This window comes from Zingiber officinale, chromosome 1A (assembly GCF_018446385.1).
Source record: "Zingiber officinale cultivar Zhangliang chromosome 1A, Zo_v1.1, whole genome shotgun sequence".
In the NCBI taxonomy this organism is placed as follows: domain Eukaryota; kingdom Viridiplantae; phylum Streptophyta; class Magnoliopsida; order Zingiberales; family Zingiberaceae; genus Zingiber; species Zingiber officinale.
The window spans coordinates 120,165,036-120,178,643 of record NC_055987.1 but is presented as its reverse complement, the minus strand read 5'-3'; the positions used below and the strand labels follow the sequence as shown (position 1 = coordinate 120,178,643).

The 13,608-nt window shown below is 38.7% G+C and overlaps 1 protein-coding gene and 1 pseudogene across 1 annotated transcript; one reads left to right on the top strand and one right to left on the bottom strand.

The window, feature by feature from the left end:
- Positions 1-11,102: 11,102 nt before the first annotated feature.
- LOC122002212 lies at positions 11,103-11,834 on the bottom strand. Its single transcript, XM_042557305.1, has one exon. It carries the CDS (start codon positions 11,832-11,834, stop codon positions 11,103-11,105), a length of 732 nt encoding a protein of 243 aa, XP_042413239.1.
- A 631-nt stretch (positions 11,835-12,465) lies between these two features.
- On the top strand, positions 12,466-12,537 carry LOC122039228 (annotated as a pseudogene).
- Positions 12,538-13,608: the final 1,071 nt, after the last annotated feature.

Genomic DNA, 13,608 nt, shown 5'->3' with positions numbered 1-13,608 from the left:
CAGAGACTCCTCCGGGGCGTGACATAATGTCTACACCATAAACCTACCAATATCTTCAATAAAATGTTTTTTAACATAACAAAAGGAAACTGAGTTGTGGCACAGAAGACTAGGTCACACTCACACTAGACTCATTTCGAAAATGAGTCAAAATAGTCTAGTTAGAGGTTTGCCCAAATTAAAAATTATTGAAAACTCAACCTGTAATGCTTGTCAACAAGGTAAACAAACCAAGTCAAACCATAAGTTAACCAACCTAGACAGAACTGTAACGCCCGCCCTCCCTGCTATCAACAAGGGACGGGGCTACGATACTCTACGTACGTATTACAGCGGAACACTTAAAATTATTTTTCTTAACTTAATTAAAACCGAACTACACTAACATGGTTTCATAACGTGATAACAAAATAAATAAAAACTTAACATCAAGTCACCTATATTGTATTACATTTCACAAAACCAAAGCATAGTTCTTAAAGGTTTTAAAGCAGGTTCTTGATTAGTTGCCTAGCCACCGCCACACACATCTTCGTTGCCCCTCCTGCTGCTCCTTTAACTCATCCAGCTTTTTCCTTTATCTGTGGTACAAGGAAAGTAAGCTATGAGCACTCATGGCTCAGTAAGTTCCTTTCCTACTCACTAAAACCAACAATCAGTACATAATCAAATAATGTCTCAACTTAACATGATCTCAACTAGTCATGGCATAACATATCATACTCTTTAAGCATATCATGCAACATAACAAACATTATAACTAGTCATGGGATATTATCTCTTAAAGCATAGCATGAAACATAACATAACCATGTCATGGCGTATCATCTCTTAAAACATAGCATGAAACATAACATAATCATATCATGGCATATCATCTCTTAAAACATAGCATGAAACATAACATAATCATATCATGGCATATCTTAAATCATAGCCTCAACACAACATAATCATAGATTATATGCATCATGATTTTAAAAACATGTATCCGAAAAACATGTGTATGTCTCATGATCTTTTAAAACCATTTTCTTCTTACATATATATATACTTGAACATAATATCAACATATTTAGGGCCCCGGCTTGTACCATACATACATAACATAGATGCGCGCGTCCTAAGTATATCCAAGGTAGCAAGTCTTGAATCATACTAGGAACTAGGTCAAGATCACAAAGCATGGCCTAGGGGCGTATTTGAAGATTCCATCCCTTATTAGCCTAGATCACAAAGCAAGGCTTGACCTAGATCACAAAGCAAGGCCTAGGGGTGTACTAAGGAGCCCATCCCTTATTAGCCTAGATCACAAAGCAAGGCTTAGCCTAGATCACAAAGCAAGGCCTAGGGACTGATTAGGAGTCCACCCTTGGTACAAGCCTTACAAAGTAAAATAGCATGTATAAAAATGCATCATTTAGTCACATAGCATAGCATAAAAGTATGCATCACTTAGGCATACATTATGTCATAAAAGTATGCATCTCTTAGGCATACATCATATCATAAAAAGTATGCATCACTTAGGCATACATCATGTCATAAGAAAGTATGCATCACTTAGGCATACATCATATCATAAAAAGTATGCATCACTTAGGCATACATCATGTCATAAGAAAGTATGCATCACTTAGGCATACATCATATCATAAAAAGTATGCATCACTTAGGCATACATCATGTCATAAGAAAAAGTAGGCATATTTTAAACACATAGCACATCATAAAAACATGCATATTCTAAGTACATAGCCTATCATTAAAGCATGCATATTTCTACTCACATAGCATATCATAAAAGCATGCATATTCTAAGCACATAGCATATCATTAAAACATGCATATCCCTATCCACATATCATCTCATAAAAAGGTATAAATCATAAGCATACATGGTTAAGCATAAGGGTATATCATGTGATTATACTATCATAAGAAACATGGTAACATAGTTAACTTGGGTTCTAAGCTTCCTAAACCCTTGGGTTCCTATCATGGCCGAACCCCCTTAGGTCTCAATTTAGGTAAAAACAACCTCCAAGCATGTGAACCCTAAATCATCATCACATAAATTTCATAGGAAGCATTATAAGCATGATTAACTTGGTTTCTAAGTTCTCCAAGTCCTTAAACTCATGTGGCCGAACCCTATCAGTATATAAACAAGGTCCCAAATGTCATGAAAGCATGGAAACCTTAAACCATATTTATAGCATTTTTTTCAAGTAACATAGTAAGCATATTGAGCTAGTTCCTAAGTCCTTCAAGCCCTTAACGTATGTCTTGGTCAATCTTTTAACAAGTATTCATTAGGGCTAAAAACAAACATACAAGCATGTGAACTTGAACTAACATCATGTATAAATTCATAACAAGACATCATACAATAGGTATGGCCGAAACTTACCCTAGCCTCATTTAGGTCACTAAACAACATATAGTATGAGAACTTGGTTTTCTACTTATCATATTTCATGTAGAGTGACATAAGCATATTTAATTTTTGTTCTAGGGTTTCTAGGGCATTTATCCCTTCATGGCCGAAACACACAATGATCCATTTAGGTCATGGAAAAATTATACAAATATGTGACACAATCAACACCTTATCATATTTTCATAAGAAGCACTTTTAACACATATGGTTTCATTTCTAAGGTCTCTAGGTCTTTTAAACCCTACTTGGCCGAAACTCACAGAATATAAACTTGCTTCAAATAGCCTAAAAGCATGAGAAATTATACAAGTTTCATAGCATGTATAAAGACAAGCATATTAAACATACTTGTGAATTGTGTCTTAGGCTTCCTAGGTTTCTTTCCCTTTTTCTTTTATTTTTCCTTATGGCCGAAACCTACCAATCTCTAAACTAGGTTTTAAGTGGCCTAAAGCATGGAAAACCTAAGTAAGTTTCATGGCAAAAATTACTAAGAACATCATATACAAAGTTGGTTCATAAACAAGCTAGGACCCTTGTGATCTTACATGTCATATATCATGTAACTAATTTTCTATACTCAATTTAAACATAAGAGCATTAAACAACTTTCATATCATAATATCACAGAGGTCTTGAGAATATTAGAATTTTGTTCAAGTTTTTCTAAACTATCCATCTTATCATGGCCGAAAATCTAAAATAAGAGTTCATGAATTTCTAGCAATGTACAACATGCAATTCTTTAAGAGAACTCTATATTCTATCATACAAACATGGTTATTTAAATTTAAAGATCTTCCTAACCCTAAGACCTTTTCTTGGCCGAAACATATAAGTGGATTTCTTTGGTTGCAAGTAACTTTCAAGCAAGAAGACCAATAAAAAACCCTTAGTAGTTCATGGGAGAAATTTTGTACTAGTTTAGTTAAACAATATTTTTCCCTAACCTCCTTAACATATTTTTGGCCGAAATTCTAGGGTTAGGTACTCCTCTGATCAAGCATCATTCAAGTATAAAAACATGAAGAAAATCCTTCCTACATAGCATAGAAAGAATATCATGAAATAAAGACTTGTTTAAACCATCCTAGATTTGAAAACCCTTTCTTTAGCCGAATTTTCTTAAATTCTTTTCTAGGTTTTCTAATCCTTATAGAATCCGAAAATCACATAAAAGCCTTGTACCACAGGTGAGGGGAAGCTTACATCCTTTTCGCTTGTGGATCTAAGGTATGGTGAAGAAGAAGTAGCCTCTTCTTCTAGTTCCTTTCCCTTGATTCCTTTGCTAAGTCCTCCTTGTATCTTTAGCTTTCTTAGGAGAAAACTTGGCTTTGGGGCCGAAGATGGAGGAGAGGGGACTATGGTATTCTCGGTGAGGGAGAGGATGAATGAGAGAAAATGAGAGAAAAATAGTTTTCTCTTTTCTTGCTCCCTTTTATGTTAAGGGGGGAGAAGTAGCAAAATTGATTTTTGCTTTCCTTCTCCCTTAACCCATTTTCTATTTTTCTTACATTTATTTTATTTTCTAGTTATTCTCACCATTCATGATAAAATAAGGGGGAATGAATCCCCTTAATCCCTCTTTAAGTTTTCGGCAAAATCAAAGAGGAAGAGGGAGAGAAAGGGAGGAAGGCAAGTTGCCTTTCTCTTGCTCTTTTCTTGTTTTCTTTTGGCTAGCTTTTACTCTTACCTTTATCATGAGTTTCCCTCCTTTGCTATCAATATCTTCTCTCTATCCCAATTGGTTTCTACTAATTAACTCTATGAATTATAATATAAGAGGTTCAAGGTTCAATCATTGACCTCCTCTTCTTTTTATTTCATTTTATTTCTTTTTGGCTTCAACTCACTTCCTATTATTTTTCTAAGGAAAAATCCCACATTCATATACTTATCTTACAAGCTTAGTGGGTATTACAAGAACTACCTCAATACTTGAGCTCCTTCACCCAGATTTGTTTGATTCGCATGGAGGCAAGTCACTAAGTAAAAAATCAATATTGCTTAGTAATAATCGATGATTACTCAAGATTTACTTGGATAAAATTTATAAAAACTAAAGATAAAACCTTTGAAGTATTTAAAATCTTCTACAAACTAATAGAAAATGAAAAAGACACTCAAATAAAAAGAATTAGAAGTGACCACAGGGGGGGGCGGATTTGAAAATCACAACTTTACGAAATTTTATGAAATTAATGGGTATAAACATGAATACTCTTGCCTTATGACCCCCCAACAAAATGGCCTAGTAGAGCTTAAAAACTTAATCCTACAAGAAGCCGCTAGGACTATGTTAAACGAATACAAGCTATCCAACCAATTCTGGGCTAAAGCAATAAATACAACATGTTATATACAAAATCAAATTTTAGTTAACAAATCTCATAACAAAACACCCTATGCAATATATTATAATAAAATCTCTAATTTAAATTATCTAAAAGTTTTTGGATGTAAAATATATATTTTAAACACTAAAGACTATTTAGGAAAATTTTCATCAAAAACAACCACAGGAATATTTTTAGGGTATTCAACAACTAGTAGGGCATATAGAGTGTATAATAAACATACCCTAAAAGTTGAAGAAACAATAAATGTAATATTTGATGAAGATAATAAAGTAACCACTATAACAAATGAAAATAATATAGAAAATATTAACCCACTAAATATAGAAAATGACGAAATTCAACCTGAACCCAATGAATCTGAAGAACCAATCACTAACCTAAACTTAAGACCAACAAGAACAAATACAAATCACCCTTCTGATCAAATCTTGGGTAATCCATCTCTAGGAGTTAAAACTAGGTCATCCTATAGAAACAGTAGCCAAATAGCCTTGATATTTGAAATTGAACCCAAAACTGTAGACGAAGCCCTACCGATCCAGACTAGACACTAGCAATGCAGGAAGAATTAGCCCAATTTGAAAGAAACTAAGTCTGGGACTTAGTACCGAAACCCACTGATAAAACTATAATTGATACTAAATGGATTTTCAGAAACAAACTAAATGATCATGGTGAAATAGTTAGAAACAGAACAAGATTAGTAGCTAAAGGGTTTAATCAAGTAGAAGGGTTAGACTATGATGAGACCTACGCTCCTGTAGCTAGACTTGAATCTATTAGGATGTTGCTGGCCTATGCAGCACACAAAGGATTCAAGCTCTATCAAATGGACATAAAATCCGCCTTCCTAAATGGATTTATTAAAGAAGAAGTGTATGTTAGTCAACCCCCTAGATTTGAAGACTTAGAGCATCCAAACCATGTCCTTAGACTAAAAAAGGCCCTATATGGACTAAAACAAGCACATAGAGCCTGGTATAAACGACTGTCTAATTATCTTTTAGGAAAAGGATTCCACCAAGGCCAAGTAGATCCAACCCTTTTTGTGAAAACCTTAGAAAAAGATATTTTTATAGCTCAAATTTATGTAGATGATATAATATTTGGATCAGCAAACTCAAAATTTTTAAAAGAATTTACAAACTTAATGGAAAGTGAGTTTGAAATGAGTTTAGTAGGGGAACTTAACTTCTTCCTAGGTCTACAAATTAAGCAAACAAAGGATGGAATTTACATATACCAAACCAAATATGCAAAGGAATTAATTAAAAAATTTGGCATGGAAAATTCAAAAATTATAAATACATCAATGGCAACTAATATCCACATTGATGCTGACCCAGAAGGAAAACTAGTAGATCCAAAACACTATAGAAGCGTAATAGGCAGCTTACTCTACCTAACTGCAAGTCGACCCGACATACTATTTGCAGTAGGTATGTGCGCAAGATACCAATCCTGTGCAAAAGAGTCACATCTAACATGTGCTAAAAGAATACTTAGATACATTAAGGGCATCCTAAATGTAGGACTCTGGTATCCTAGAGCATGCACCTTTGACCTTTTTGGCTATTCTGATTCAGACTATGCCGGGTGCAAACTAGATAGAAAAAGTACAAGCGGTAGCTGTCAAATTCTAGGTCAGTGCCTAGTAAGTTGGTCAAGCAGAAAGCAACACTGTGTTGCTCTATCCACTACAGAAGCTGAATACATAGCCCTAGGAGAATGCGCTTCTCAACTTTTGTGGATGATGCATACACTAAAAGACTATCAACTAGAATATAAAAATACAAAAATCTTTATTGATAATATGAGTTCAATTAATCTAACCAAAAATCCAATTCACCACTCTAGAACTAAACACATAGAGGTAAAACACCATTTTATAAGGGATCATGTAGCTAGAGGTGAAATTGTACTTAACCATGTTGAGTCCAAATATAACCTAGCTGACATTTTCACAAAACCCTTACCTGAACTCGAGTTCAGTACACTTAGAAGACAAGTAGGAATGTGTTAGGTAAAATAGATCTTGACTTTCAAATAAATTTCCTATATCTAATTTTAAATTTTTTCTCAAAAATTACCTAATGTTAAAATTCTAGGAAAAATGAGGTTTTCAAAATCCCAATCTTATTAATCTTTCAAAATTTGGACTTAGCCTAGAATCTTCCCCCTTAGATATCATGCTCCCCTAGCTTCAGCTAAAGCATCTCACAAACACCATAGGCATAACTTGTTTGTGTTTGAAAGAAACTTAGAACGGCGTGAGATGCATAGGGTACAACCTGGACTCCAGAATGCTTATCTCTGTGCATCATAGTGAGTCTGGGCGTTAAAAGCTAACTCTACATTAATCAAGTTAAATGATCCAGTCCTAGTCAAATCTAACTGGATTACTAACTTAACTTGACTAACCAAGTGAAAACTGGTGCCCTCTAGATATTCAGCCAGTAGCTAAAGGTTAGACAGTTGGTTAAGGATATTAAAATTCCAAACTGACTCAGCTTGCACTTTAAGGCTCTGATACCTTGCTAAAGGAAATTGATTCATTTTTAACTCATGCTTGGACATTAGGGCTTTAATCTTACTGCTCCCCCCGTGCCTTTAAAGATTTTCAAATTATTAAAAAAAAATATTTGACTTCTATAGTCGTTTTCAAAATTAACCTCTTCACTTTTATTTCAAAAATTAAGGTAGCAAGTTAACCCAACTTTTCAGAAGTTTTTAAACTCATTCAAAATTAATGATTCTTAAAAGGCTTTAAAAATTTAACAAAATATTTTCTCAACAAAAGCCTTTCCAAATTTCTCTTTTGCAAACTTAGCCTACTACTTTCGAAACTTGCCTTTCGAAAATCATTTTAAAATTTAACCTACCTTTTTGCACATACCTTGACTAAGTTCTTCAAAACTAAGGTAATTTTTAAAGTAACACCTACTAGAAATATTGCTTGGTTAAAAACGTAATTTATTGGTTTTAGAACTTAAACCTTTCAACTTGTCTCCTTCTTTCTACAAAAGTCTTTTTTGATATATGGCAAAGGGGGAGAGTAGGACAAATTCAAATTAAGGGTAGGACAAATTCAAATTAAGTGTACTAAATTGAATTAAGTGATAAGAAAAATAGAGCTCTCATTAAGGGGGAGCCTTATACATGATGTTTTTATCTTAAATCAAGCTTGCACTGGTTATAGTTTGCTTATCTTTATTTTGTGCATCTTATCTTACTTAACTTTGAATCTTTGTTGCCATAATAAAAAAGGGGGAGATTGTTGGTGCGGGAAGCATCTGACGATCGAACCTAAATTTTGATAATGGCAAAGGGATTCAAAGTTAAGATTTCTTGTTATCTAATGTGCTTAAATGAGATTGCAGGAATGTCCTAACTGCGGTTAGGCAGGTGAAAAACCCTAGGGGGTGGTAACCCTAGGTCCTAAGGGGTGGTAACCCTAGGTGGTGAAAATCCTAAGGAGGGGTAACCTTAGGTCCTAGGGGGTGGTAACCCTAGGTAGTGAAAATCCTAAGGGGAGATAACCTTAGGTCCTAGGGGGTGATAACCCTAGGTGGAGAAAAACCCTAGGGGGTGGTAACCCTAGGTCTTAGGGGGTGGTAACCCTAGGCAGAAAGTCCAGTTGGTCTGGAGGACTAGACTGACATCAGGTAACTCTCCTGAGTGGAGTAAGTGAGGACGCGTTCCCCGTAGAGGGAACAATAGGCGGCGGGTCGACCTAGGGTTTCCGATTGGAAATTCGAAGTCAGACCCGGACAGTCCATTGACTGTCGATATTTCATTTAGTATACCTATTCTGTGCTAACTTTGTTTTGTAGGGTATGTGTTTGGGACTAACACATTTTGCAGGAACACAGAAGCAACTTATACCTCGGATTAACAGTGTCCGAGGCGCCTCCATGGAGCTTGGAGGCGCCTCAGGTGCAAGCCGAAGCCAGCTGTCTAAATAAGTTGGAGGCGCCTTCATGGGGACTGAAGTTGCCTTAGACCAGGGATTGGAGGCGCCTTGGACGGTCATGGAGGCGCCTTCAAGCTGATAAGATTCGACGAGTTCAGCAGTGATCAATGCGGTTGACTCGAAGGCGTGGAGGCGCCTTGGATGGTATTGGAGGCGCCTCCAGCACTGTATAAAAGAGGACTTCGAGCAGCTCCTTAAAACATCAGTGAAAATGAGATCTTTCATCAACGTGCTGCTCCAAAATACGCCCAGAAGTGCTGCTGCAAGTCCTCGATGACCCGAAGCTCCGAGATTCCGATTACTGTCGTCGGTATAAGGTTTTATTATTGCACTTTTTGTAATACATATTTGTAAATATTTTGTGTGATATAGTTGTTGCCCATAGTAAGCGATCAACGATCGCGGGCCTTGGAGTAGGAGTCGCCCTAGGCTCAGAACCAAGTAAATTCTTGGGTCGCTCTGTGTGATTGTTCTTCTGTTGTTTTATTTCCGCTGCTTAAACTCTCGAACGATTTTCGAATACGAAACGAGTGAAAGCCACGAGCGCTATTCAACCCCCTCTCTAGCGCTTTCGATCCAACATAGGTAACCCAAAACAATCACTAAAATCACTAAAGGTTCACCTAACTTCTTTATTCATCATTCTAAAAGTTATGACCCCTGCGTAGTCGTCCTCAGAAGAAAATTTAATATCTATCAAGCTCAAAAATTCAAGAACTAGGCGGGGGTAAGTCGGTGCATGAGCGTACATTATACCGTTCCAATCTAAAGCCCTAATCATCCAATCTATGTCATCTCTAATTCCTAGCACATCCATAGTAGTGGGATCCATATATTTAGTGCATAAGATTTTTCTAACGACAAGAATATCATATCTAGCTTTTTGCTCATGATTCTTAAAAATAATATTGAACTTGTTTTCGTTACCTTCGTCGCGTGCCACCCACTTTCCTTTGCCCTTAGATGATGAAGCCTTCCCCTTGCCCTTGTCTCCTCCCGGTGCGTCTCCCTCGCCTGATCCACCGCTTCCTCGACGAAACCTCTTCAAGATCTGCGACATGGTACAAGGCTTTGAGGAGTTTCTTGTTGAAATGGATCTTGAGGGTAGGAATAGTGAGGAGAAGGAAGGGAGAATAGGGAGGTTTCTTCTCTCTTTTCGGATTTGTGGCTTGAGGAAGTTTTAGATCTAGGTGTAGATCTAAGCAAAAGTGAGCTCTAGAGGTGAGAAATTAGGGGTGGATAAGGTGTAGTGAAGAGGAGAAGGCTTTTGGGAGAGAGGGAGATGGGAGTAGGGTTTCTTGGAAGAGGAGGCGGTGCACACGGGTTGAGACACTACCAAGTCCAGCGAGATGTCGCACGGCCGTGCCGATTGGCACGGTCTCCTCCTTTCTCCCCTCGGCCGAAGTGGCATGGCCGTGCCAGTTGGCACGACCCCCGTCTTTTTCTCCTCTGAATGTGTCACACAGTCGTGCCAGTTGGCACGGCCTGGATCTTCTTCCTCTCTGGCATGGCTGCACGGTCATGCCAATTGGCACGGCCAGTGCCTCTTCCTTCTCTGCACAAGCCACACGGTCGTGCAGAGCTACACAGCCCATGGATTTAGTCTCCACGTTGGCTTCACACGGTCATGTGAGGTCACACGGCCGGCTGCTTCCTTAAGCTCAAAGTGATTCGCTCTTCATCATTTCAGCTCCTCCATCGCCTCCACACCCATGAAAATGCTCATGGCCAGCTCATGTAGGCTATGCGCATCCTGAAAATGAAATACTAGACCAAAACTCACTAGAGAAATAGAACGACAAAAAGGAATGATGAACTAAAATGAAAGAAAAACCCTTGGGTTGCCTCCCAAGAATTGCTTGTTTTAGGTCTTTAGCTCGACCCCATTTTAATTAATGTGGATTAAACCCGTGGAAGGGCGGCTCTCCTCCTAGGGTTAATGCTCCAGCCTGCGCTTTCAGTTTCTCTCACGCAGGACAAATGTACTTCGTGGTGCTTGCTAGAGGGGAACTCTCATGGAAATTGCACTCCTCGACTTTGTGCATGTTGATCTTGCGAGAATTTCCCTGAGAAGAGGGGTTGCAGATGGAGGAGTCTGATAAATCAAACTCGATCTTTTCTTCGCCAATCTCTAAGGATAACTTGTGACTATTACATCGATGATGGCTCCAGCTGTGGTAAGGAATGGTCTTCCAAGGATAATCGGTATCTTAGGGTCTTCCTCCATATCCAAGATAATGAAATATGTGGGAATCATACATCCACTCACTTCAACTGGTATATCTTTCACTATCCCCATTGGGTATTTGCATGAATGGTCAGCTAGTTACAGTGCCATAGTAGTCAATTTAATGTTCTGGAGGCCCAGCTTCTTGCATAAAGTGTACGGAAGTAGGCTGACACTGGCCCCCAAGTCGCAGAAAGCTCTCGATATGAGTTCGGAACCAATTTTGCACGGTATGGAGAAGCTTCCTGGATCCTGAAGCTTTGGTGGAGAATTCACCATAAGGAGGACACTGCAATTCTCTATTAATGCTACAGTCTCGAAGTCGCTCTTCTGCCTTCTGTTAGATAATATTCTCTTTAAAAACTTCGTGAACTTCGGCATTTGGTGTAGCGCATCTATCAGTGGTACTTCTATGCAGATTTCTTTGATCTTCTTCAGAAATCGGTTGAACTCTTCGTCTTTCTGGGATTCTATAAGCTTCTGAGGAAAAGGGATCGTCTGATTCTGTGGGGCGGCTTGAAGAGTTTCTTCAACCTTTTTAGTAGCCTCTTCTCCATCCCTATTTTGAGTCTGATTGGGTAGTGGGAGAGAGGGCTCTTTCTCCGAGTTAAGCTCATTCTGAGTAGTGATTTGAGGATATCCCATAGTACGCCCGCTCCTCAGCTCAATGCGGTTGCAATGTTCCACTGGATTTAAATTTGGCTTCCCTGGGAATGTACCCTGTGCTCTTGAGACGGACTGAGCTATCTGAGCTATCTGGTTGTCTTGCATCTTCTGGTCTTTTTCAGAGTTTTCCAGCCTCTGAGTCAGTTGTTTGATCTTGTTTCTCATCTCCTTTTACTCTGAGAGAGCTTCCTCACGCATCTTTTCAATCCTGGACAGTTGTGAAGGTTGTTGTTGTTGGTAGGTCTATTGTCCAGATTGGTGGTTCTGTTGCCTAGGCTGATAATTCGATGTCTGGTCCTTGATCTTGATTATTCCGGTATGAGAAATTGGGGTGATTCCTCCATCCAGGGTTGTATGTATTGGAGTACGGATTATTTTGCCTCGATTGTAGCTGGTTATTGCACCACGCTACTCAAGTTGGTTCATCTGTGCTGTATCGGCCCAAAGGGCAGGTGTCTTGAGTGTGATCCATACTTCCACAGGTGTCACAGAAGCATGCTATTGCATTAGCTATGTTGCCTCCCATGACGTCAAATTTCTTGGTCGAGCATCCACTTTGCAGACATGAGTGTAACTGCATATACGTCAATTTCCTGATGTTTTAATTGGATTTCGTAAAAGAGCCACTGGATCTTTTAAATGCCCATTGATGGTGGTTCTGCGCCACATTCTCTATGATCTCTTCACTTCATCGAGGCTTTTGTTGATCAGTGCTCCTCCTGCTGCAGAATCAAGAGATACCTTCATGTGATAATTTATCTCATTGTAGAAGGTGTGCAGAACCAACCATTTTTCAAGACCATGATGGGGGCATTGTCTTAGTATACTCTTGAATTTATCCCAAGCTTCAAATAATGATTTTGAGTCTATCTATTTGAAGCTGGCAATCAGGTTCCTCATGTGAGCAGTTTTGCTAAGTGGGTAGAACTTATCCATTTCTGCTCACACTGCTCCCAGGATGATATGTTGTTCACAGGGAGGGAGTTCAGCCACTACTTGGCTCTATCTTTTAGGGAAAACCTGAAGAGAAGTAGTTTGACTGATTCTGGAGGGACCCCGTTCACCTTCATAGTGCCACAGATCTCGTAGAACAGCTCTACGTGGTGGTTTGGGTCCTCATGTGGTCCTCCTCCGAATTGATTTTGCTGGACCATGTGGATTACTGTAGGCTTGATTTCAAAGTTGTTGGCTTCAATGGGCAGTCGGGTGATGCTGGACCAAACCCCTCGTGCATATGGTGCCGCGTAATCTTTCAGCAGTTTGTCGGCTATTTCTGAGGATTCTTGTGTTGCTTGGAATGCCTTCTGTAGATTTCTTCTCCTCAGAAAGGTCCTGTCAATCTCTGGATCAAAGGATAGTAGCTTTCCCGGAAGGTTAGCTCTACGCATGCAATAATAAGATATGAGATATGATAGCGGAATAGAAAATACTAAAAGAGAAGAAATGAATGCGGAAAACTAAGAAAGGAAAAGAAAGCCTAGTTTAATCCAATATGATTTTGCTAATGTTATAGACGTAGTCCCCGGCAACGGCGCCAAAAACTTGTTACAATTTCACAAGTGCACGAATTCATTGTCAGTAATAAAAATATTGATCCCACAGGGACTGGTTATAAGCACTAGCAATTATTCACTAAGGGTTAGCTAGACTACCAATGGTTACGAATAATCTAGGGAAGAAAGGTCGGGAAAGAGAATCGAGAGCTGGTGAGTCGAAGTGTTCACTTGGTTATGAGGAGTTCTAGGAGGTCGGTTTCATTGTGGTGGTATTGATGTGTCACATTTTATCCTACACCCGTTGTCCTTTAACATGCAATTGCCGGAAGCTAAAGCGGCTAATCTTAAATGCCAAAATAAAGAGGGACCCTAAGAAGGCCTGTTACAGTTTACCCCTGTCACTAGGGCACCTCAGCTAGTCTTGAGGGCACAACTCTAATTGG

Coding starts and splice junctions, on each gene's coding strand:
- LOC122002212 (XM_042557305.1), bottom strand. CDS start 11,834: ATGAGAAACAAGATCAAACAACTGACTCAGAGGCTGGAAAACTCTGAA.